Raw genomic sequence first — 26,351 nt, 5'->3', positions numbered from 1 at the left:
CAAAAATCAATCCTTCCAGCTGTCAAAGCTCCCCAGCTGTCACTTTCTGGTATTGTGAAGTGGCTTAATAATTGAGCCACTTCAGGATGTCAGGAAATTGAACACTTCACCTGATCCTCTGTGGAGGGGCAGGGGGAACCATATTTGGAAGAGGGCTCAGCTAGGCCATTGCTGGTGTGCTGAATCAGAATAAATTTTAAAAATATAGATTTTATTTTCCTTTGTGTGAAGTGCCAATTGAATCCATGGCTGCAGGCAGTTTTTCGATTGGCACTATATACAAGGCAAAGAAAATCGATTTTTAAAAATTTAATCTAAGTGATTCAGAGCATTAGTGCTTGTCTAGCAGAAGCAAAAAAAAATCACTTCCCCTGGTCCTGTTCAGAAAATCAAGAGAAGTTTTCAATTTGTCAGCATCCTGAAGTGGCTCGTTTATTAAGCCACAACACGATACTAAAAATTGACAGTGGAAGAAGCTGTACTAAACAGGGCTGCTTGAGGCCGGTGTGCCATTTGGATGTGAGGACTCACCAACAGCATATTACTCCTCCCCAAGACCTCAGGCGATCCTATTTAGTCTGCACTCTAAAAGAGCCAGTGTAGTGGCAGCCTCAGTGGGATATAGCCTTGCATTTTTAGAGGACCTCTTAGGCTGCAATGCCTGGCAGCTTTCTATTCTATTCTATTCTATTCTATTCTATTCTATTCTATTCTGTCTAGCCTTTTTTCCACTAAGGAGCCTCTCCTCCTCCCTATTTAATTGTCAGAAGTACCCTGTAAGATAGGTAGGCTGAGGGACTATGACTTCCCAGGGATTTTGCAGCCCAGTAAAGACTTAAACCCATGTCTCCCGAGTTCCCAGTGCAATGCTCTTCACACTCCACCACATCCAGTCAGTGCGTAAGTCCAAAGGCTTGTCCATCCTTACTAGGTCCTTTTGAGCCTAAAATTTTGTTTGATAATCCTCAATCTGAGCTGGAGCAAATGATTGCTATAGCAAAAGCAAAGTGTCGGACTAAAGAAAGACTTCAGAACAATAGACAAGTGATAAATGGACACAGAGGGGTGAAACTGTCTGGACCCGGAATAGCACTAAGTGGGGGCTATTACAGGGGGGTGGTTGTCTTATGAAGGAACTTGAAAAATTTTTTGCTTCTATAATGGTAGCTCAGTGTGGTGGAAAACAATCACAGGAAAAAACAATGAACTTGACCTCTGACTTGTACTGTATTTTGAAACCTTCTGCTTTTAAACAACAGCTAAACGTGACTACAGTACTGTATAGTATTTATTTCTCGTTACTGAAGAAAGAGCACTTTAGCAAAACAAACTAGCAGAGGGAACATTCCAGAAAAAGAGGGGTAATAGATATTTTTGATATACATGGGAAGGAAAACAAGTTGAATAGTATTAAAACTCAAGATCTCTAACTTCATCTTACATTTTTACTGATTTCCTCTCTCCCCATTGCCTCCCTGGCCGTCTTCTTTCCACCAACTCTGGATTTATTCTTTTGAGGCAATAAAGGTGAGGCACCCAGTGCTGAAGTGCCCGAGAAAACAGCTAAGAGATTGTACTATGATAAATCACATGAACTGGATAGTATTCTCTGAAAGGCTTGAAAAACCTGCAGTTTTGAAAGAGCTGGAGAACTGCCAAAAATATGCAGTTTATCATTGCACACAGCCACAATATTAGAAAGAGGCCTGAATGTCTTGTCTAGCGTTTTAAAAAGGTACTGAGATTTGTGTGAGGAACGCGAGGGAAATATATTGTATTAAAGTCTCTGGATGTCAAGGTGACTTCAGCCCTCTAGAATGCGCATATGCATGTATGAGAATGAAGAGTATCTCAAAGTTATCAGAGTTCATAAACAGGCACATATTCCTTCTTCATCACAGCAGTAGGATGTTAGTGGTCCAGGAAATCACATAAATAACAAGCAGCTTTGAAATATAAAAACCACACAAGTTGTGAGCTTTATCACTGATGCCTAAGCCTGAATTACCTGCAGCTCTGCAGCTGAAATGAAGGGGGGGAGGTATTTTCAGAAAATGCTGAAGAAGAATAATCAATTTATCTGAAATTAAAAAGCTGTTATGTATCTAATTTTTGTTTAAACATATTTGACCTTGTTGATTCTTCCAATTGGCTCCTCACGTCAGCTGTTTTCAAGGAAAGGTTGACATCTTGTTTCTTTGCTCCAGTATTTCTCAGTTAGGATATTTTTGCACTGTTTTAACTGTTTTATGGTAATGATTTGATTTGACTGTTGGAGTATTGCTACTTGGTATTAGTCCATCAACATTAGCTTTTAGAAGGCATGGTGTGCTCCTATTTTGGAGGAAAGGCAGGGTATAAAATTGTGACTGGATGAATATATAAATAAATAAAATTAATCCAATTAATATATCCTATTCATCCAGAATACCCACTCACTGAAATGAGTATCAGTAAATCTCCTTTGCTTTAACACTGTCCTGGAAAGCAATTCTAATAGGTTATCTACTTCAATTAAAATCTCCTCAAACAAATTACTTTTTTTATTACATGTCTAAAAGTGACATACTGTTTTCAAGAAAGAAAGGAAGCACATTCATATTAAAATATATTGGTCTGTTTTAATGCAAAGGTTTGCAACTATATGCTAGACCTGAGAACTTACTTAAGTATTCTGGATTAATAGGATGTATTAATTGAATTAATTTTATTTTCAATCCAGTCACAATTCTATACTCTGTTCTTCCTCCAAATGTTGTGTTAGAATATGCTCATAAACAATATTGTATGGTAGCAGGCCTGTTACAGAGTTTCAAATTTCTGGTTCTCATTGCTTCCCGGCCTTTTGGCTAAGATCAAGAGCAGCGTAGAATTTCTGGTTAAATTCCTCTAGCTGTGCAGCAGAAGTACAGGGATTCACAGAGAAGAACAGCTTCAAGTTCCCCCCGAGCAGACCGCCTCTTTTTCTCATTAACTGACACTTACAGTCTCAATAACTCATTCTGAGATATTAGTAGGAGAAAGAATAAAAGGTGTCATTACTTACAATTGAACAGCTCAAACAGCAAACTGACAAACATGACTGCTTCAGCAACAGGCCTCAACATACTCAGTGCTTCCAACAAAAGAAAGAGAAAGAGGAGACCTCAGCGGAGAGATGGAGCTCTCTTTGAATTCAGAGGCAGGAAAGGAGCAATTGATTTGTGCTGGATAGACTGACAATCACCCTAGCCCTGAAAGGTCCCTTCCAGCCAAACCTACTAAATGCAGCATGCAAGGTTGCAATTAATCCAACAGCCCTTCTCAAACTTGCATGCAGCCACCTTCCTAAAGACCTATCTTGCTACACAATTTCTCAAAGCGGTCTCTAAGAAGTGGTTTGGTTAGGATGTCTGCCATCATGCATGTGGTGGGACAATGGATCATCTTGATGGCACCTTTCTCAGTCAGGTCACACACCAAGCGGTTTCTGGCACCAATGTGTTTGGTGTGTGTATTCTTTTCACTTTGTGACAGCTTGATACAGCGCTGGTTGTCTTCCATCACCTGGATTAGGCATCTCTTCCTTGAATCCAAAGTCATTTAGCGGCTTCTCATAGCAATTCTCTGTGTGCTGCAGCAATGAATTCAGACTCTGTGGAAAACAAAGCTACAACATTGTGTCTAGCCCCAAAGTAGGACCATCACCATACATGCACAGGAAACCATCAGTGGATTCATAATCTGTACTATTCTCTGCCCAGTCTGTATCAGTGTACCCTTGGGATCTTACTAGCTGACAGTCCAGTCCATGGTCTCTTTCAAACATCTAGCTACCTTTTTTACCTCTGTCCAGTCACTGCTGTGCCAGCAATTCACTATGATAAACAACAGGATTTCGGCCAATGGCTAAGAATCCATTCTGCCTAGGTTCCCTTGCCCTCTTTTATGTGCGCTGTAGTTTTTCTCACCATCTGTTTGTTAGCCTATTTATTAGTTTTGTCACCTTATCAAAATACTGTCCAATTTCTTGAAAGTCACAACATAGGGCATTTCGTTAAATAAACTGGATTTATTATTGGAGACAACTTTTGTGTTCCCAAACTGGGTGCCTTCCTGACAATGTAGAGTTACAACTCCTCAACCACTTGTTGTACTGGCTGGGATTGATGGGACCTGTAGTTAAACATGTCTAAAGAGCACCCGGTTTGGGAAACAAATGGTTTATAAACGGAACACCTGCATTCTATGAATGTTTTCAGACACTTTTGTGACTCAGTTCAGATTACAGAAATAAGAGCAGCAACTCCTGCTTAGTTTAATGAGCTTTACTCCCAATGAACTCTGCGGTCTAATACACTATTGTAACTGGCTCCACAAAATTTGGCGGAATTGAGTGCTTGTTGAGACAAAACCAGAGATGAAAATTGTGGAGTACGGTTCCCAGAACGCAAGAGCTGTGATAGCAGGAGCCATGTTGGCAGTAGGATCTGAGAGTTGTAGTCGAAGTCTCCAAGTCTATGACAAAAACGTCTAGAGGTCTGTACGTACAGCAAGTGCGGTTAGGACTGCAGCTTGCATGATGCTTTTCTTATCAACAGCACTGCAATCTGTGATCAGCGGGGGGGGGGGGGGGCGGAAAGTAGGCGCTTGCAGGCCGGGCGCTGCTGAAGCCATGCACATATTGCGGATAAAGATTGCTACTTGGAGATCGTGGCTAGCCTGACTGAGCTCAGTGGCAATCTATCAAGCGCACACGCAGACCTCCCCGGATCCATGCCTTCCGCAGCAATCTTACCAGCGGTTCCCGTGCCAATTACGAAGCGACTCCGAGCATTTTTGCAAGGAGATGTCATTTGGACGCCGGCCTAGGAGAACAGCCGGATCAAACGGGCAGCTTGGGAGATTCCCCCACCTTCACATACACACGCACACGCGCGCGCCTCTTTCAGCTTCTCTCGCTGGGGAGCCGCTTGCATGGGTGGGTAGGTGGGTGCGCAAAGGCGGCGGGAGCGAGAGAGAGGCAGAAGGGCGGCCGGATTACGTAAACAATCCTGGCGCCCGGGAGAAGAGCGCGTCCTCCCTCCCTCCGTCCCTCGCTCGCTCTCCGGGCTGCTTTGTTGGGCGGGGAGGCGCGGAAGGAGTGCCCCCCCCCCAGCCGCCCCTGCGCTAACCTATTTGCGGGCCGCCCCCCCTCCCTCTCTCCCCTTGTTTCTCTCTCGTGGTGCAAGTGAGGCGAGGAGGAGAGTTGGTTACGTAAAGGCTACACAACCCCTCTCGGGCCAAACCTCCGGGCGGCCCGCCGGGGAGGAGCCAGAGAAAAGGGGCGTGGCGACGCCTTCTCCTTCTTCTCCGCCGCTGACTCTTCTTCTTCTTCTTCTTGCCGGCGCGACGAGGAGCGCCGCCCGCGGAACCGGCGCCGAGGGATGCCCATGCGCTCCGTAAGGGCGCGCTTTCTCGCTCCCTGTCTCCCCGCCTCGCTGGCGGCATCCCGGAGAAGGAAGGAGACGGGGCTAAGCGGAGGTGGCGAGATGAAGAAGCCTCCTCTGGGCGCCGCCGGAGAAGCAGCGCTGGGGGGTTGTCCCCGGCAAGAGTGACTTTTTTTGAGGGGGGGGAAATAAAGAAATAATAATCGGGGGATATTTGGGAGGGAGGGAGGGAGGGAGGGAGAGAAGGCGCGGCGTGTGGGGGAAAGGAGCCCTCCTCGCAGCTTTTCTCAGAGCGAGAGGAGCAGCAGCAGCAGCAGCAGCAGCAGCGAGAGCAGCTGTCTCTTCGCAGGTGAGAACCGCAGTGTGAGGAGAAGGCAAGGCAGAGTCTTTCATGCCGGGGGGAGCAGAGAGGAGTGGGTAGGGATGAGCGTCTGAGGGGTGGTGGTGGTGGTGGTGGTCGCGGTCGTGGGGAGAGAAGGGAGCTCCCAACTTTGGGTTTCGGAGAGCCCGCGAGCTGAGCGTGGCGCGGCGCGCGGTGGAGTGTCGGCTCCGGGACTTGGCTTGCCTGGGGAGGCGAGCGCGCGGCGGCAGCAGCAGCACCAGCAACTTTCTTCTCGCTTCCTGGAGCCGCGAGCGGGTGTGAGGGTGTTCATTGCTGCAAGACTCGTGCCCCTGCGCTCCTGTTCGCGCCACGGAGAGCCCGCTGTCGTGCGTGAGTGCGGGCGAGAGGGCACGCGCGCGCATCGTCTACTTCTTATTACAGTACAGATAAACGCGTGCCTGCATATTATGTTCGTGTGTGTGCGAGGGAGAGAATTAGTAAACCTCTTTCAACCGAGACGGCCCGGACAAGAGACTGGCGGCAGTGTTTGACCCCGCTTCCTTTCTGGCGCGGAGGGAATCAGGACGCTGCGAAGGACGCGGTTCGCTTCACGCGGGACGGGGCTGAAGGGCGCGTGGCTGAACGGGCGCGCAGGTGCTTGCGCTGAGGCGCGGGCAAGGGCGGATTACGCCGCGCGCTGGGAAGGTGACCGCGAAAAGAGGCGTCTCTGCTTCTTCCCTGTGCGCGGCGCCTGCCCGCTGGGGAGGGGGGGGCAAAGCCGGGAGGGGGGGTATTGTGCTGGACGAAGTCGAAGGGGCGCCCAGAGCTGCCTGCCTGCCACTGGTGGTGGTGGTGGCGGCTGGCTGCTTTCTTGGCTGCAGGTCGTGAGCCCCAGGCACCCATGTTGGTGGATGCAGGCATCCAGGCAGGCTTCGTGTTTAGGACGTTTTCTTTTGCTTCCTTGTTTTATTTTGCTGAGACCCCCCGCTGTGCAGGGAATTTAGGGAGCTCCCCATGCATTTCCTAGAGAACCTGGTCAGAAGAACCTTTAAGGAAGAAATGGGGATAGGTAGGAATTGTTTTAGAAGAGCCATGAAGGTGTCCTACATTTAATCTGTAGGATTAGCCTCAGATGCTGGTTGGGATGTCAGGGCCCAACCTTCTGATGTGTGCAACAGGGCCTTTGAGCATCTCCAAAGTATTTTCCCTTCATTTGACAAGCCAGATCCAGCCAGCACTTGGGACTCTTAAGTGCAGGAGTCTTCAGGTTGAGGAAATCTTATTGTTCATCAGTAGGCGTAGCACTTTTTTCTTTTTTTTGAAATGCTTAACCACTTGTATTGTTTTTAATATTCTTCCATCACTTTTTATACTTTTTGGCTTTCTGTTGTATTATTATTGCACAGCAGAGATGCTGTTAGTATATCTTTGGAGGTTGTAAAAACTTAGCTTCACTTATTGAAATTTGACTCTGTATTTAGTGCATCTTCCATAAACCCTGCAGGTAGTAATAAGCCTTGTGCAGGGCATAGGATTCAGCTTTCCCCATTAAGAGGAGCTTTAACCCTAAACAACGAAGAAGTTGGCATAACTACTTTTTATCAGTGGGTGTATGCAATGCCCTAAGCCAGTGATGGTGAACTTATGGCACATGTGCCACAGCTGGCATGCAGAGCCCTCTTTGCGGGCACATGAGCCATAAGTTGCCTGATCGCTACTCCCAAGCACACCCAAACCTGAGAAGGCAGCTGCAGCCACAGTGCTAGTGCTTCGACAGGCGGATCCAGAGTAGGGGTCTCGAGGCACCTCCGTGCCCCAGATTCCCCCTTCCGCTGCCACTTCTGGTTCCGCTGCCACTGTGGCACACCACCCATTTGTTGTTGTTTTCCCAGTTTGGGCACGTGAGCCCATAAAGGTTTGCCGCCACTGCCCTAAGCAATTCCTCACAGGTACAGCAAAAAATTGAGTGGGGAACTGTGTTTATAAATGTGTTTGACATTACAGTGAAATTGTGTGTGCTTGCCTGAATCTGGCTGCAATACTGTGCATCCTTCCTTAGAAGAAGTAAGTTCAGCCTAAGGAACCTTTAAAATCTTTAATTATTGGGGGTGCCTTAGGTCCACTATGGGAAGGTGGCAAATAAATCCATCCATCCATCCATCCATCCATCCATCCATCCATCCATCCATCCATCTTTAGTGAGATCCACTCTTGAGTGGCTGACTTTTAAATCTGCATGAATTTCCTTGAGCATGAAACTTACTGAAATCAGTAGGGTAAAACTTCTGAGTGAACATGCCTAAATCCAGAGTATCTCTGTCTCTCCACTTCCATGAGGACCCCAGACTTTCATAAGTTACTGCCATTGACACACACAGTTCTAAAGAGGGTGGAAAGGTAATACATAATATTCAAGTGATAATATAGAAATTGTCTCTGTGAGTCCTTGGGTTTATGGTACACACAGTGATTCTTTTTCTGATATATATTTAAAATCAATGAAATAACACTAAAGTATTCACTTAGCAGCAGCACCTGGCAGCATTTCAGTGTTAAAACTAGACAACTGGTTGTCATCAAGCTGCATCAACTTCATTCTGCAGACCAAGTATTGTATAGATGGGTGGTGGTGGAATCCTCTTGGGTTAATTCTTGAAAACTGCAAAACAATTCTGCTGATGGAGGTACTGCTTGGATATTATTTTAGAACCCAGCATCTCTTTGACTTTTTCTTAAAAAAAAAAAAAACACAAAACAAATAACCTGTCATTCAAGCTAGATTCCTTTTTCTAAAAAAACAGGTATTTGTGCAGTAGACAGATGTCAAGATCATAGCATGCTGTGAATGTTAGTAAGTCTGAGTTTTGGATCTGAATATTATGGCTTGAGTCTTGCTATTCATTTTAAAAATAGTCAGCAGAGTAATATTAGTAAAAAGAGAATACTGTGCATCTAGGCATGGAAGAGAAGGTTGTGAAAAGCCAGAGCAGAAGCTGCTATTCTGTAGTAGGGCAAAACTGAAAATGTGGCCACGTTATCATGTGCAGCTATTGCCGTGTGGAGGTTCAGTCGTATTATGTTCCCAGAGCACATCTCCCACAGGTCTCCATGGAAGAGGGTCTCTTTTTTTCTTCAGTGAATTGAATTATCTGGCTTGATTTTTGGGCCTGTTGTTGCCAAGGTGGTGGCTTTACTCTTGTACTTCTCTCCCTGACAATTTCTGCACATGGAATGGGACTTGTGTGTGCTGCAGAACAAGTGCCTGTTATTCCATGTGCTTGAGACAAAGTACAAGACAACATCTTACTTTGTCTCCCTTAATGTATAGAATTGGAAGGCTGAATAAAATAGCCTAGGGCAGTATTTTCCCCCACACTGATAATAGCAAGCTGGCATAGGAGATTTGGGGAAAACAACAAGGGGATGTGCTACTCTGCCCTTTAGTATTTCACATCTGAGCTGGTCAATCCACAATTACAGTATTTTATGTTTGTTTCTGGATCAGGTCCAATATGGGAAACAATGTCAGTGCATCTTTCAAAAGAAACATTCTGTCTACAATCCTAAACTTACTTCCCAGAGATGAAGTTTTGTTAAACTCAATGAGATTTAGGTCCAAGTAAGCATACTCAGAGCTGCCCGTTTTCACTTTATCATATCTTCGTTATGTAGATGATTCAGTAACAAAGATTTCTAGTGGAATCGTAAGTTCTGAAGAGCCTAGCTCTCCCACAGGGTATTTCATAATCGTAATTGGATTGTCTCTCCTAGCTACATACAAAGGTACAAGATGCCATCTCTGTTTTTAGGATTCTAGTCTTTAATATAATAATATAAGTGGAATGGTATTCATGTTTTGTCAAACAACGTATCCAACAAAACTCAATGGGGTTCATTCCCAGGTAAGTTTGAGTAAGATTAGTCTATGGGTCTAATTCTTCAATTTTCTTTTTCTCTTACTAGTGATGCTCACTGCAATGCTTGTTTACTTGAGACTTGCTTAGGCCAAGCTTTAAAATATTACTCCTCTTAGGCATATGCTTAGGAAGTTCTAAATGAAGATATAAATTATAATGTAAGGTGTCCTGCATTCATGCAGTACTAAGCAGAGTCCTGCAGTTGGCCATACTCTCTTAAGTGTTCACTTGAGATCAAACTCAGGTTTCTAACATGTGAGAAATTGCTTAGATGAGATATTCAGGAGATGTTTCTTGTATACCTTCCAAGTACTCAGGTATCCTGTGGGGAGATCTCGCTATATGTCGTATCACCACTGGATGTTCAGTTGGTTGATAGGAAAGAAAGGACCTTCCTAGTAGTGGCATCTAGACTTTTGATCCCAGGAAATCTGCTTTACCTTTTCCATGATAACGTTTCACATTGAGATTAAAATTAGTGAAATGTTGATTTCAGCTAAATTTGTTTGTTTTTTCATAAATAAGACTGCTTAAATTAATATTTATATTTTGCTATTGTAGATTATAATACTATTTAATTCATTTTTGGTGTGTTTTTTTCAACCTAACTTACTATGTGCACTGTTCTGCAATGGGAAGGCAGAACATTGGTGTTTCAGATTTAGCTCTTGAGTTTCAGTGCGTATACTTTTTCTCCCTAAGCTTCCTCATCATCTGTAGATAATTAGTTATAAAAATACAAATATTAATATTTGTGTTGGGAATATGGTGTTGAATAGAATAATCAGCAGCTGGACCTGTCTTTACGCTTCCTTTGTTGCAAAACGCATAGAAACTGAATATTTGGCTGCTTCTTAATTGCTTGAAAATACAAAGAGAAAAAAATGCTTAATGAGACAGGCCTGATGAGTATAAACGCCTACTGAAAAAGGAGAGAAATATTGGATGTTAGCTAGTTGGTTACTGAATTCTGAATATAAACATTCTCTCTTATGAAACTTTTTTTAAAAAGAGTGCTAGTAGTTCAACCTGAACTGTATTGTGTGCACTGGAAATAATTGGAAAATGACAACAAAATAGGGATTCAGAGTGTGCTCTTTGGCAGAGTTTTGTGCTGTTCCAATGCAGCTAGCCACAGGATCTCCAGAGAAAGACATAAATTCTTGTGGAGTTGCCAAACAGTTTATTTGCATGTCTGTGGTAGGTTTTCATCCTTCCCCAGATAGACTGAAGTTGTCAAAAAGTTTTTATAGACAAGCATGTAGCATCTGCGGCACCATGGAAGAGGCCCTCTTATTCAAGAGGTGAAACTGGTAGCAGGCTTCCAATCCCTTTGGCTGTATCTTCTCTAGGGAAAATTCTAATTTATGACAGGTGTCCTCCCTCAGGTGCCTACTGAGCTGATAAGAGCATTGTGCTTGTTCTATTTAATTGAAGCCTATTAGTAGTTATTTTGTTAAGAAGTAAAAAATGTGTCAGAAGAAATGTTGAAATGATTCTGTTTTGTTTTCACCATTTGGATCATACACAGACCCAGTACTTTCCTATCAAGACGTATTTGTTAAAGTTGCCTGAGTTCAAAATCAGCTTCCTGATTTTGTGCCCTTGCTGAAAAAAAAGTAACCTAACCTGTGCATGTACAGCCTCTTCGCTTCCTACCCTCTCTGCTCATTTCTCTTTAAAAGGCTCCCACTTTAAACCCTTGAGCTTTGCTTCTTAAAGGATTAGACTGACCAAATGCAAGGGATTGGAAGCCCAGCTCCTGAGTCTAAACATTTGTGCAGAAGAGGACATTTGGTAGTTTTGTCACTCGAGATGCAGGGACGACAAAACCGGCAGCTTCTGAAATTCTTTCTTTATCCAGATTTTAAGATTCTCACCGATTTCTTTTGTAGCTGGTTGTTATTAGGAATAAAGGCTACATTTATTGAGTAAAGATTTCCATTACTATGTATGCATTGTTGTTGTTGTTGTTGTTATGCATTATAAGGAGTTTAGGTATTTGCATCGCATATTCATGGTTTAATAGTAATGTTTTTTTCTTCATTCCTTAAAATGATGTGCACATGTATATCTGTATCTGTATCTATCTCTACATCATTTCTAGACTCTTGAACAGAATATCAATAGTAGTACAGAGGCAGGGCTTTATGGGACGTATATTAAAAAAAACCCACACACTTGCAGTTGGTAAACTTACAAAGAGGTTGATTCCAACAGGATGTGCAAACTCTCTTACTTATGACCATGCTCTTGTATTTTCTCTTTCTGTATTTGCACTTAGCTGGACCGTTGTGTTATTAGTTAGAATACAAAGAACAAGACTTATTCTCAGATATGGGATGCAGCTGCAGTATGAGGTAATGGTTAATATGTTGGTAGAATTGGCTATAATTTTCATTAGCATGCTTTTGTTTTAAGAAGAGGTAACCATGTTAGCATGTCAGGCAAAAAACAAAAATTGAAGACAACGATGTGTCACTTCAAAGACTAACTGCTATATTTTAATGCGAGCTTTTTTTTGGACAAGTCCACTTCTTCAGACAGTCCACTTCTTTTTTGTTTTTGTTTCTATATAGTGAATGTGTGCAGTGTTTTTTGCTTTTATAGTTAGAAATGTCATGTCAATGTGAGCACACTCTGCTTTGTCTAATGTTAGAAGCTACACTAATTTTTGGACTTCGTTAGTATTTAGATGGGAGACCAGAGCAGCAGGGAATGCCAGGGATCTCTAGACTAGGAAATCTTGCTTTCTCACAACACATTTAAGCTTGAGATGTCACATGTAAACTACCAAAAGACTTTGGTGGTTGCTTTCACAGTTTTACAGGAAGAAACAAAGTGAGATTCATTGTCCTCCTGATGCTTTCCCTCTAGTTAATATCAGATTCTACACCTGTGTAGCATTTACTGTAACTGTAGAGTGCCTCGAAGCTCAAAAGTAACTAGTTTCAAATATTGAGGTACTTATTTATTTGAAATATGTTTATCCCACCTTTCTCCTTAAAAACACAATATTTAAAAGCTAAAAACAATAGGTATACAAATATTTAAAAAGAATTAAGCAAGTATTATATTAAAAATGGTAATAAAATCCATACTAAAACGCTTTTAAAACAACAGAGCACAACAATCCATTAAAAAACCCCTTTCAGACCACCAGTTATTAAGGGAAAGCCTGCCTGAAGAGAAATTCTTTTTTTCACAGAGACATAACTACATTATGTTAAAATATTATTCTAACTCAACAAAAGGTGATGTTACTGTGTTGCAATTCAATAGTAATTTTTTAGTTACTTTTCTGTTTAAAAGGTTGTGGCTTCAATCAATACTAGACGAAAAATATCTTGAGTTTCTAGTGCTGGCTTGTGCTGTGCCTTGTACTGTTAAGTGAAGAATATCCAAAGGTTTTCAAGGGCAACAGAAGTGACTTTTAATTACGTTTGTGAAATGTGAAAGTCAAAGTTACTCATTTAAAGGTACACTGGGCACTTTTAAGAGTCAACTAAAAACATGGTTGTATGTTCAGCCCTTCCCTCCTGTCAATATTTAATTCTTTATTTTTCTTTCATTTATTATTTGTTTTATTATTGTATGTGTTATGTACTGTTTGTAAAATTCTTATGTTTTATCGTATGCACCTTATTGAAAGCCGCCCAGAGTGGTCGACCAGACCAGATGGGTGGGATATAAATCAAATAAATAAATAAATAAATAAATAAATAAATAAATAAATAAATAAATAAATAAATAATAAATAAATTAAAAAATTAAAAAATTAAAAAATTAAAAAATTAAAAAAATAAAATAGCAGCACCCAACAGTAATAAACTTATTAGGCTCCTTTCCACTGTAACTGTTCTGAATTACTTTTTACCAATAAGTTTCCAAGTTCTGGTTCACTGTATATAAGGCTAAATATAGAGTCCCATGGTTTTATGTGTATCACATCATTTGCTTGTTTGATGAAATGGTGAAGATACTTGGTATCTAATATTGCTTTGTTGATGTACTTAACTTTCCAAGACTTGGAAGTCATGAGAAAGTAAAAACAGAGAAGGGACTTTTCCAGAAAATCTTTGTGCATATGCATTTGATGCAGAGTAACAGCACGACCAAGTTTCCTATAGGGGATATGTGCCGCATCCAGTGCACTGTATATTTTGCAAAATATGTCAGGATGTGTAAAAGATGAACAAATGCCAAATCTCACTTGCTTTCTTAGTGGTCAAGATGTGATTCTGGTACTGTTGAGGTGCCTGGGGTGAAGGGCTGTGCACTGTCTCCTTTTGGCTTATTGACCTTCTACAGTCTCTTTTCTAAGAGAAAAATTCAGGTGTACTGACAGACCCAGATACAACTTTTCACAGGGCTGAATAATCTCATATGTATAGGGGGATCTGCTTATTTGAAAACATCTGCATGTCATTTTGATACAAAGACACTTAAATAGAATGAAATCTGAATAAAATAGTTTTTTAAAGTATAAACCATGTACAGTACAGAAAGACTTCTAAAGATCTTTCTGCATTGGAAAAATAATACTAACCATCCAGCCTGTACAGTTTCTGGCATGTTTGAGGGATGCAAAGCTTATGTGATCAGAATGTATGTTCTAATTATAGATTCCTTTCTTTTATTCTTTTAATTTTTTTTGCCTGTTTGTTGGTGGTGTTAGTGGCGGTTGTTTCTAATGAAAACATGCATGCTGTAGAAATGAAATAAAATTATTTGGAGAAAACAAAGTGAAAATTCTGTGAACACAGACTCTGATGAAGTGAACAGTTAAGGTTGACACTTAAAATCTAAATGTCTAAAAATTTTGTCTAAGAATTTGTTGTCTAAGAATTTTCCCTGTTTCAGCCGCCATCGTCAATTTGCAAGTTATGCTTGTAAACAAGTGCCATGGAAGTTCAGTAGCATTTGCTGTGAGGAAATAGGTAACCTATGACTTGCTAGGAAGGGAAGAAGAGATTTCCTGTTTCACAAGCAAGGCTGCTTGTCTTATGGAACCCAGCAAAAGAAAAATAAAAGCGGCCCTGCCTCTCCAGAATGTTTTGGTGTTTAAGATGGACTGTAAAAATGTAAGGCTTCCTGCAGTAGTTTTGAGGTGGAGGGAAAAAACAAGTTTTGAAGGGGGAAATTAAATGCTGTCAGAGTGCTGAGAGTCATGTTATGGAGCTACATTATGGGAATATCCAGTGGTTTTCAAGAGGAAAAACTGATTCCCTCAGAGGCATGCATAATTACTTGGGTTAAGGTACTGTAAGTATCAAAGGAAGCAGTGTGCCCATCTCAGAAACTCTTGCTATTTTTAGGACAGATATGTATTATTGGACTATCTCAGGCTGATCATTGGTGCCTCATACTTCTTTAGTCTTATTTAACTGGTGTTTAAAATGCTTTTAAGAGTGTGCAGTAGTGGGTGATCCTCCATTTACTGAAAGGCAGTCTGATGTCATTATTGTTGTTTGAATCAATAAATTGCCAGCTCAGTTTCCATAAATCATGGAAAGATTTTAGACAGTCTAAAATATGAAAGCTTCCTGATGAAGGATTATTAGGAAGGAATCATGTATTGTAGTAATGGCAAATACAGTACTGCAGGATTAGCAGAGCTCCTCTCTCTCTCTCTCTCTCTCTCTCTCTCTCTCTCTCTCTCTCTCTCTGTGTGTGTGTGTGTGTGTGTGTGTGTGTGTGTGTGTGTGTGTGTGAGTGAGAGAGAGAGAGAGAGAGAGAGAGAGATTAACCATGACTAGCTTTGGGCTACTCTAGGGCTCCCTTGTGTGTCTGGTGGGAGTAAGTACTGCTTTTGTTTCCAGCCTTCTCATGGTGTACTGCAATTGTCTTTAGAGTCCCAAGAACTTAAGCTTCAGTCACATAACTACACGTTCACAGTTCAGTACTTAGCATCAAATTGTATGATGAAGGGAAAAGATATTCTAGGCCTTTGGCACATTATCTCTGACAATGAGGTTTCCTTACAAATGCATGCATCAGAGTTAAATCTTAATGCATGGGTTCGATTGGAGTGGGCTGGATCAGGACAAATAGGGTCACTTAAGCTTGGTAGAGGTTAGTATGCCAGTTGGTGCCATCTTTGCATTCAGGTGGCATACCCATGTCAAGCAACCCTATTTGGTCCACTCCTACATTGAGAGAGGGGGGGGAAATCCTCTTCCTTACCCTCTACTTTTGGGGAGCACTTTTTAAAAAATCCAGATAGTTTAATGTATCACCACTGTCATACTTTTTTTAAGGAAAAAGATTCTTTTGCTTCCTTTCTTTGCCCCTCCAGGAAGAAGCATAGGGTCCCCAGTATTGTGAAACAGCTAACCTGTCTCTTCAGCCACTTAACAATAATGGGAAATAGACAGTGGAAGGCAAATTTAAAGCTGCAAGCTCTGCTTTGGTTCATTTCCAGTGATCCCACATGATGGAAATGAACCAAAATGGAACGATCCTATGTGCACAAAAAATTAAAAACCAGTAGTCCCTGAGAGAGACCTAGAGAGGTACAGGTAGAAAAACACTGCAGATGGGCTGGTTCACTCTTGCAATTAAATTGCATGACCATCAGAAAAAGGAGTGAACCAGCCGTTTCCTGCAGTGGATGAAACAATGAGACAAATGCCCATTGGATAGTACCCTCCTCCTCCTTCTTTGCATACTTGGGCAAAGCACTTTGTTCATGACCTGGAGGATCTTTAGGGAATAAATCTAGCCCCTGGACCCCACCCAAAGTGCCCATCTCTGATTTCAAGGCTCATATGGTCCTCAACCCTTTTTTGAAGAAGAACAAAAAATGCATGAATTTGAGGGGAAGCTCCAGAGGTCTTGAAGTATAATGTGAGAATATCCCTTTATGTCAAGGACACAAGTGTGGTTGGGGAGAGGCTGTTGTGCTTCTAAACAAGAGGCAGGTGTCTCACTTGAATGCACTTGAGCTGAAGCCGCCAAGTAGATAAAATGGAGAAATATGATAGGCCTGTAAAACATTGGTTCGCCAGTAAATATGTATGCAGAAAACAGTACAGACTTCTAAAAAGTGATTTTTTTAAAAAATTGGTTGGAATTGCTGCTTTATTAAAGTAAGGTGAGGTAATACTTTTGTTCTTAAGCTGTCAGATAGGAAAGCCTGCTGAAGCCTGCTGGTACTGCCACACTTTAACTACAATAGTGAAACCAGTCCTTGAATTGTCTTAAAATGTTATCTTGCCTTAATTAATATAATGGAGAATAAATGCAAGATTCCATGAGGGGATTTTGCAGCTTATCTCTCTCTCTGTGCGTATCTGTATGTATCTTAATTATTCAGATGCCATGCATGCATTTAAGGTATTTTTGGTCACACATATGTAGATCAGTCTTCCTCAATCTAGTGCACTTCAGACTTGCTTGCCATGCCGGCTTCTGCAAGCAGTAAGGTGTAGCTGCACCTTTTGCCTTGATTCAGACTTGGAGAGGGCAAAATTATTACTGGTTGTTGTGACACCATTTGCCTGCATGATCTGTATTCACATAGATTAAAAAAAACACCCCCAAATATTTTATTTAAATCTGCAACAATCCTGTGTCCATGAGCAATTGTAAAATATAAATTCAGGTCACTTTGTTTTTTAAGTATTCTATTTTTTTTTTTTTTGAAAAATGTACACCTATAACTTCACAATTTAGTTGTCAATAATGCTTACACAACACTGTAGGTTGGTTGAAGTGTACCAATATCTCTATCTCACCCTTTGATTGTGGGAGAGCAAAAAGTGAACCTAAAAAACAGTGACTTCCTTAACTCAGAATTTAGCTCCACTGACTTTAATTGAATGTATACCAGATGTCATCCTAAATGATACTGCATCAGAGGTGAAATATTTGGATCATCTGATTCACAATCTGTCATTGAGTTCAGTGGTACATACTCTCAAATACGTGTGCAGAGAATAGTAGCTTCAGTTTCTTAACTGTTACTTTAGACCAGTTTTATTTTTAAGTTTTGCCATCATTTGCATGCTTAACACATGCAATTCCATTTGACTTTCCTTCCCTGAGGTTATCATGTGTACTTAATGAAATGGTTACGAAGTCCTATACGTTGTAAGTGTCACAGAATTCTGCCAAAATGTGTGAATACGGGCACACAGGTACGATGGAGAGGACTGCTAATTTTGTTGCCAAGCAACTGCTGTCAAATGCAGTGGCTCACAGTCAAGCTGTTGATGGATTCAGCTGGGAAAAGTTAAATGCATAAGAAGGAAGGCAATAACACTGCTGAATTCAGTTCAGTAGTACTTTACAGTCATGCATTTTACATAAGCACTGCATAAAATTTGGATTCAAGACAGATACCTATGATACATTGAGTATGTGTGTGTGTGTGTGTGCAGAAATAGGCAATATCTCTGACATTATTCAACATTGTCTCCTGTTAATTTGGTATCAGATGAATGGATAATAAAACTTAAGTAAATAATTTGATGCAGGACTTCCTGGGCAAAGAATGGGAAATGCATTTATTTTCAGAATGATGACGGTGATGATAATAATACCCTTAGAACGGCATCTCTGCATCACTATGGCTCATTAAGTCCATCCCCTGTCAAGGAGGCACAGTGGGGAATCAAACTCCCAACCTCTGGCTCTGCAGCCAGAGACCAAAACCACAGAGCTACCTGACAGTTCTTAAAGCAGCTTTATTAGGCACATTTGCAGAATGTTTCCTAACATGGTATATCTCAACATATGGAAAGTAAATGCAGAGTAAATTACGTAAAGTCACCTCATTTGGAGTTAATGTTAAGCTATCCTTTATCAAGTTCTTAAAGAAATGGGAGTGCCTGACCACTTTATCTGTCTCCTGAGAAACCTATATGTGGGACAGGAAGCAACAGTCAGAACTGGTCATGGAACAACTGAGTGGTTCAAAATTGGGAAAGGAGTACGGCAAGGCTGTATATTGTCCCCCAGCTTATTTAACTTATATGCAGAATACATCATGCGGAAGGCTGGACTGGAAGAAACCCAAGCCGAATTAAGATTGCCAGAAGAAATATCAACAACCTCCGATATGCAGATGATACCACTCTGATGGCAGAAAGTGAGGAGGAATTAAGGAACCTTGTAATGAGAGTGAAAGGGGAGAGTGCAAAAAACGGTCTGAAACTCAACATCAAAAAAACTAAGATCATGGCCACTGGTCCCATCACCTCCTGGGAAATAGAAGGGGAAGATATGGAGGCAGTGTCAAATTTTATCTTCCTGGGCTCCATGATCACTGCAGATGGAGACAGCAGCCTTGAAATTAAAAGACGCCTTCTTCTTGGGAGGAAAGCAATGACAAATCTTGACAGCATCTTGAAAAGCAGAGACATCACCTTGCCAACAAAAGTCCGAATAGTCAAAGCTATGGTTTTTCCTGTCGTGATGTATGGAAGTGAGAGCTGGACCATAAAGAAAGCAGACCGCCGAAGAATTGATGCCTTTGAATTGTGGTGCTGGAGGAGGCTCTTGAGAATCCCCTTGACTGCAAGGAGAACAAACCTATCAGTTCTAAAGGAAATCAACCCTGAGTGCTCACTGGAAAGACAGATCCTGAAGCTGAGGCTCCAGTACTTTGGCCATCTCATGAGAAGAAAAGAGTCCTTGGAAAAAACCCTGATGTTAGGAAGGTGTGACGGCAAGAGGAGAAGGGGACGACCGAGGATGAGATGGCTGGACAGTGTCTGCGAAGCAACCAACATGAACCTGACACAACTCCGGGAGGCAGTACAAGACAGGAGGGCCTGGCGTGCTCTGGTCCATGGGGTCACGAAGAGTCGGACACGACTAAACGACTAAACACATCCTTTATTATGAGAGTGTGCTATATTAAGCCTTGGATTTGCATGCCCCCTCCACTACATGGCGTGGCTGGAAGAAGACATTTGGAAGTGTTCACTTCCATTTCACCCAATTTGTTGTGACATTCATATCTGGGCAACCTGGAACTTAACTATATCACTTTTTAGACCCAGAACCCCCTCAGTAGCTGGTGACATGTTATATTACCAAAGGCGAAGGAGTTGTATGTCAAAGTCACATAGTTTAATAGCCAAATGTGCTGTGGCTTCGCCAGAGGGCTTGCAGTCCACCCTCATGCTGGATATTGGTATAATGCACCTGTGACGTTCCACCCAGTGTTCCCGGTTTGTTTTCCCCAAACCAGAGTTCACTCTCTGGATACGTTTTGTCTTTCTTCCGCTGCCACCACGGTGAATATCTCTCACCCACACCTCACCATATATGCATCAGACATGTGCTGCCAATATAACTTGTTTATTTATCTTTTGGTATTTAAATCACAGATGTTCTTTTATCATTGCTTAGGATCACTCATTAAAACTTGTATTTGATTACACGTTTATTTATTCAGGTGTTATATTTACTTATTCACATTAACCAACTCATTAATAATCTCTGAGTATCTCTTTATCTTGACTATTCAATTTATCTCACAAATCTCCTTCTCATTCTCTCTCCACTCTCCAACTCTCGTATTCTCCTATCCCTTTTTTCTTCTGTCTCCCTCTGTCTGTCTAATTGACTCCACCCCTCCTGTCTTCTCATAGACTCCTGCACTTGAGCTTCAGCTATGATTGACGAGAATGACATGGGCATTCCACCACAGTGCCTTCATATACAGTATGTAATTCCTAGGATAATATCTAAGAGATGGGGAAGGAACTATAGATTCCTCTGGACATTAGCTGTGTCGCTCCTGTACTTAAGCTCACTCATGATGTGCTGTTTGGATCTTTGTTAGATTTTTAGCGAGCTCAAATTGTTCAAAAGCTGGAAAACTAACCTAGGAGGATTATATCCTGCTTTAACGTAGGCAATACATTTTCTCTATTAAAATACTACTCAGTCATGAATTCAGAACAGTTATAATCCTCTTTAGGGGCAATATACTGAGTAATAATTTATTTCTGTAATTCTCATGTCCTTGGTTCAGGACTCATGATTTACATAACCTTTACAGTTATCCATGTGCCTATATGTGGTGTAGAAGTGGAAATAAATAAATAAATAAATAAATAATAAGCAAGCAAGCAAGCACCATTTTAGAGATAACTTGTATGGCATATATTACTCCTTTCCTTTGCTATGCAGCTTTCAGGCTTTTTATCTTGTTAACAATAGCACAATAGTGTGTTTATTTTTCTTCAGTGATGGGGTTAATAGAAGCCCCACTTCATGTACTTGTTGTATAGTCCTTTCTTTCATTAAGTATCTGATTTTCAAGACACACTCACAGACATGCCTGCATTTCTTCAGTTAAACTGATAGTTTAAATTTCTTTTAGTTTCAAATTTTGTACCTGATGATTGAAATGGTTTGACCCTTCACGTTCTGTTTTCACAACGGCTCTTTGCTGGGATACTTGCAACCTCCCACTTGCCCAAATATATTATGTGAGAAGTCATTAACATTCCTTTGCCTTACCATTTAATTTAAATGCATTTAAAGGCAAATTGGGAAACAGTATTCTTTTCAGCCAGAGACAGGAAAGAAGGTTTGGGCACACAGCCAGTATATCTTGAGATGTTGGCTCAAGACATCTCATAATCTAGCAAAGAGGAATTAAAGAGTCATGAACCGAATAGGGCAGCATGCTGTTTTGAAATCTCTTGAGCACCTTGCAGTCTGCTGTGTCGTTTCTACCTTGCTCAGTCTCAATGGCTCCTGTACTGTGAAGGGATAAACACATTTTCAATACTACAGCCTCTTACTTCAACAGTTCGGATTCTTAGGCTGCGGCCACATCAGTGAAATGTTCCTGTTTTCTCGTGTCCCTGAGCAGTCGGCTGTTGCGGTCACGTGACATATATCCCGGGGTGTGCATTCTGGTGTGTTTCTTAATTACTGCAACATTTCCCTAAATCTGATGTGATATGGCCGGCTACACTTCAGTACTGGAATATTTCCCTCTGGGTTGTCCCCTCCCTTTTAATTTTTTCCCCATTACATTGATGTTTCGACAGCATTTCCTTGATGGACATGAGTTTCTCTGCTGCGTTTGTGCCTCTTGTAGCAGAGAAACTCGTAGTTGGTCTTTGTTTTCATTGTAGCTGTACCATGAGGTTCCCCAAGAGTAAAACATGAAAAGGCTTGGGGGAAGGAGCACCACCCGGTGGAAGGATCCGCAAATAATGACATACATTTTTCAACGTATCAACACTCATTAATTTTTTTTAAAAAAATTACAGGGACATGCAGGCAAATGACATCATTGGCAGAAGCAACACAAGGTGGCTTACCAGAAAAGTATCAGTCCAGCCATGCGCACAACCCAGTATCCCTGAAAATCATATCTGAAGGAACAGGTAACATCCTGAAAAGTGTAGGATAAGGCACACTGTTGAGGATCTAATGCCACATTATTCGGGGGGGGGGGCACCATGCTTTTTGAACAGATCTGGCTCTGCCGTGTATGTATACACAACACGACCTTAGGGATGGCATGCGGGGGTAGCAAATTTGTCCCCACAGCACAGCAACATACATTCTTGATTTTTCATACCTTTGCTCATTGAAGGGGATGGCATTCTCGCACACTTTTTAACATTGCTCATCCCTGTTGCTAAAGCAAATCCAGTATTGAGTACAACCTGCGGTCTTTATGTGATGTCTTAAAAAACTGAAGGCCAGAGTACTATTGTTGTTCATGTAAGCTTTATGTAATTTGATGCAGCCAATTGGTGAGGTACCAGTGCATATTTTGGTTGGGTCCTTGGTCCCATGCCTGAGTATGCAACTGAGGTGCATTAGCTGGAGGGAAGGTGGAGTACCACAGAACATGAAGGATGCAAACATCATCACATTGTACAAGAACAAAGGTGACAGGGGCAACTGCAATAACTACAGTGGCATCTCTCTTCTAAGCGTTGTAGAGAAGCTGCTTGCCCATGTTGTGCTGAAGAGGCTTCAGGTGCTATCAGACAGAGTCTGTCTAGAAACACAGTGTGGATTTTGAGCTAATAGATCTACCATTGACATGGTATTTTCCCTCAGACAGTTGCAGGAGAAATGTAGGGAACAACACCAGGAGAAATATAGGTAATAACTTTGTGGCCTTCATAGATCTTACAAAGGCCTTTGATTTGGTTAGCAGGGAAGTGTTTTTAAAACACTTCCCAAGATTGGATGCCCACCTTGACTCCTTAACATGATCAGTTCCTTTCATGAGGAAATGAAGGGCACTGTAGTTTTTGATGGCTTAATATCAGATCCCTTTGACATCCAAAGCAGAGTGAAACAGGGCTGTGTCCTCGCGCCGACTTGCACCGAGAGGTTTGGGATCATTTTTTGCTGTCATGCTGAAGCACACTTTTGGAACTGCAACGGAAGGTGTCTATCTCTGGACTAGATCAGATGGAAAACTCTCTAATCTCTCTAAATTGAGAGTGAAGACCAAAGTCCAGCTGAAATACACACAGGACATCATCTTCACCAATGATACAGCTGTTGTTGCCCATTCTGCTGAAGACCTCCAACAACTCATGAATCGTTTCAGTAAGGCCTGCTAAGATTTTGGACTAACAATCAGCCTGAAGAAAACACAAGTCATGGGCCAGGGCGTGGACTAACCTCCCTTCTATTATCATCTCCAAACAAGAATTGGAGGTTGTTTGTGATTTTCTGTACCTTGGCTCAACAATCTCTGACACTCTCTCCCTAGATGTCGAGCTGGAGAAACGCATTGGGAAATCGGCTACCGTGTTCTCACAAAGAGAATATAGCTGAATAAGAAGTTGACAGCATATACCAAGATCCAGGTCTATAGAGCCTGTGTCCTGGGCACACTCCTGTACTGCAGTGAGTCCTGGACCCTTTGTGCATGGCAGGAGAGGAAGCTGAACATGTTCCATATGCATTGTCTCCTACACATTTTTGGTATCACCTGGCAGAACGAAGTTCCAAATAGAGTAGTCCTAGAACGAGATGGCATTTTTAGCATGTATACATTACTGAAACAGCAATGTCTATGTTGGCTTGCACATGTCATGAGAATGGCTGATGGTCAGATTCCAAAAGATCTCCTGTATGGAGAATTAGTGCAGGGAAAGCACCCCAGAGGGAGACTACAGCTGTGCTACAAGGATATCTGCAAGTGGGATCTGAAGGCCTTAGGAATGGACCTCAACAGATGGGAAACTTTGATATCTGAGTGTTCAGCCTGGAGGCAGGCGATGCAGCATGGCCTCTCCCAATTTGAAGGGACATTTGTCCAGCAGGCTGAGGCAAAGAGGCAGTCCCCAAACCAGCAAAATCAGGGAGCTGGACAGGGGACAGATTGTGTTTGTCCTCAGTGTGGAAAGGATTGTCACTCTCGAATTGGCCTTCTCAGCCACACTAGATGCTGTTCCAATACCTTTATTCAGAGCTCATTACCTTAGTCTCTCGAGACTGAAGGATGCCTACATGTGTATTAACCATTTATAAGTGGCATTTTAACTGTACTGTAATGCAGTTTCTGATGGAGCCCTCTTCCTAGGAAATTGCTAGTTTAAGTTTCCCTTTGCTTCTGTCATAGATTGCCAAAAGGAATAAGTGTGTTCCTTCTAACCTGTGGTTCCCAGTAATGGTTACTAAGGTAACCAAAAGGAGTGACTGTTCTCTTCTGTATCTCCATTACTTTTCAGCTATATCTGCATTTCTTCTTTCTGCTCATAGCTACCACCAGAGCTTGTTCCTGAGACATCCTGCTTGGTTCTTCCAAATGACCTAATTATATTCTTACTCCTTCCAGCAGTGTGGCTCACTGGGGGCATGCATTTAAAGATAATTTAACTTCCACTGCTTTGTAAATTTCTAGAATTGCCTGTAATATATTAAAAAGGCAAATGGCTTTTTAAAAAATGATAATAGCAAAGGTAAATATAGCTTAAGCAAACTTGCATTGAAGAGATCCAGGCTCAAATCTCAATTTGGCCTTGAAGCTGACTGAGTCGTTGTGGGCCAAGCATTCATTATCTTTCAACATAAAACTGTCTCTCAGGGTTGTTGTGAATTTTAAAAATGGGAAGGAAGACCATGTACATGCCTTTGAATATTTTGAAGGCAAAATAGGATGTAAATAAGAAGTAAACCTCACAGCCTGAAATCCCATTGAATGGTGTCATTGGCATCACTTGACTTTGTACAAGTGGTTGTTATGACTTCAACTAAGGAGTCCTAGAATAATGGAGTTGGAAGGGATGCATGAGGCTGTCAAGTCCAATCCCATGCTCAATAATCAAAGTATGTCTAACAGATGGTTGTCTAATTTTCTCTTGAATGCCTCCAGCATTGGAGCACTCACCACTTCCCAAGGTACTTGTGTGAAATCTAGCTTCCTGTAAGTCTAGCCCATTATTATGTGTCCTGCACTCTGGGGTGATTGAGAACAGATGCTGCCCCTAATCTTTCAAATATTTGAAAAGTGCTGTTGTATCTCCCCATACCCCTTATTTCTCTATACTAAACATGCCCAGTGCCTTCACAGTCTTATCTTGAAGGGCTTTTCCCCCAATCACCTTATCAACCTTGTTGTTCTAATCTGAGTTTGCTCCAGTTTGTTGGTGTTTGAAGCAGTGCAACTTATGAAGAAGTTGACTCAATGGGCCACTGTAGTATGAATGACTCAACTATACAACAGGAGTTTGGTTCATACATGACAGATTAATTAATAATATTAGTTTGTTTCTTAAAACATAAGCTCCTGTTGGCAAGGAGCTATGTTTTTTAGATGTCTGATGACAATCTTGTACCAATCCCACATTGGTTCAGTCATGTGGCTTTAAATAGAAAGCAGTGTTTCTAGAGAAAAATGATCAGAAGTTGCAAGAGTTATTAAAAAAACAACCAACCAACATACAATTTTCTATTGCTGTCATGGCACATCTGCCCACTAGGACATAATCAGCAAGAGTTACTCTGGCAGGTGTGGGGGGGAAAGTGCCTCCAGATTGGCACTTTTAATTATAGCAGATGAAAGTGTTCTGAAATACGGTTAGGTGTCACTGTAACGAATCATTCCACTTGAGAACACATTGGATCCTAAGCTTACATACTCTTTGTCTGTTTTTCTGAGTGAGCAGATATTTATATACATCTGTTATTGCTTCAAAAATATATGCCTCTTGCAAACAGTGCAAATGGGAATGTTCAAAAAATACAACATACATATGGATTCTGTGTTTTGTTTGCATTTTTTTCAACTGGAAAAGCTCAAGCTGTTTGGGGATCTTATTTTCTTGTGTTCTATGGAAATGTATTTATTGGGAAGGAAAGCGGGGAAATAGATTACATTCACACACACACACTTTTTTGCCTGTACACCTGCTTGCTTGTGAATTAATTCTCATCTTCTCTCAATTTTCAGGGGGATGTTCTCATCTTTGTGTTCATGCTGGCATCTCTGGCTTTGATACTCCGTCAAAGCAGTACCTGCCTTTACTGCACTGTGCTGCTAAAACGAAACAAAGCATGAGGAGATTTGTCTACTGCAAGGTGGTTCTTGCCACATCTCTGATGTGGGTGCTTGTGGACGTCTTCCTACTCCTGTACTTCAGTGAATGTAACAAATGTGATGACAAGAAGGAGAGGTCCCTGCTTCCTGCTCTGAGGGGTAAGATACAGTTTGGTGGATACGTGTCCGTTGCCCTGGTGTGCTGGGGTCCTAAA

General features: G+C 41.7%; 1 protein-coding gene and 1 long non-coding RNA gene across 4 annotated transcripts in view; one reads left to right on the top strand and one right to left on the bottom strand.

The window, feature by feature from the left end:
* Window positions 1-3,506: 3,506 nt before the first annotated feature.
* Window positions 3,507-4,960, bottom strand: LOC140702618 (uncharacterized). The gene is made up of 2 exons (XR_012081824.2): window positions 4,778-4,960; window positions 3,507-3,634 (listed from the first exon to the last, which is right to left on the bottom strand). It is a non-coding gene; the product is annotated as an uncharacterized LOC140702618 (long non-coding RNA).
* A 459-nt stretch (window positions 4,961-5,419) lies between these two features.
* The window catches only part of GALNT13 (polypeptide N-acetylgalactosaminyltransferase 13), a 249,949-nt gene continuing 229,017 nt past the window's right edge, over window positions 5,420-26,351 (top strand). For all 3 annotated transcript variants that reach the window (XM_020797089.3, XM_020797088.3, XM_020797087.3), the window contains exons 1-2: window positions 5,420-5,757; window positions 26,050-26,295. In XM_020797089.3, coding sequence (XP_020652748.1) covers window positions 26,154-26,295 — 142 coding nt within the window. In that variant the 5' untranslated portion in view covers window positions 5,420-5,757; window positions 26,050-26,153. The remainder of the gene's footprint in view (window positions 5,758-26,049; window positions 26,296-26,351) is intronic.

Source organism: Pogona vitticeps, chromosome 1 (genome assembly GCF_051106095.1).
Source record: "Pogona vitticeps strain Pit_001003342236 chromosome 1, PviZW2.1, whole genome shotgun sequence".
Taxonomy (NCBI): domain Eukaryota; kingdom Metazoa; phylum Chordata; class Lepidosauria; order Squamata; family Agamidae; genus Pogona; species Pogona vitticeps.
Note: the sequence above shows the minus strand (reverse complement) of the source record. Positions and strands in the feature narration are given on the sequence as shown.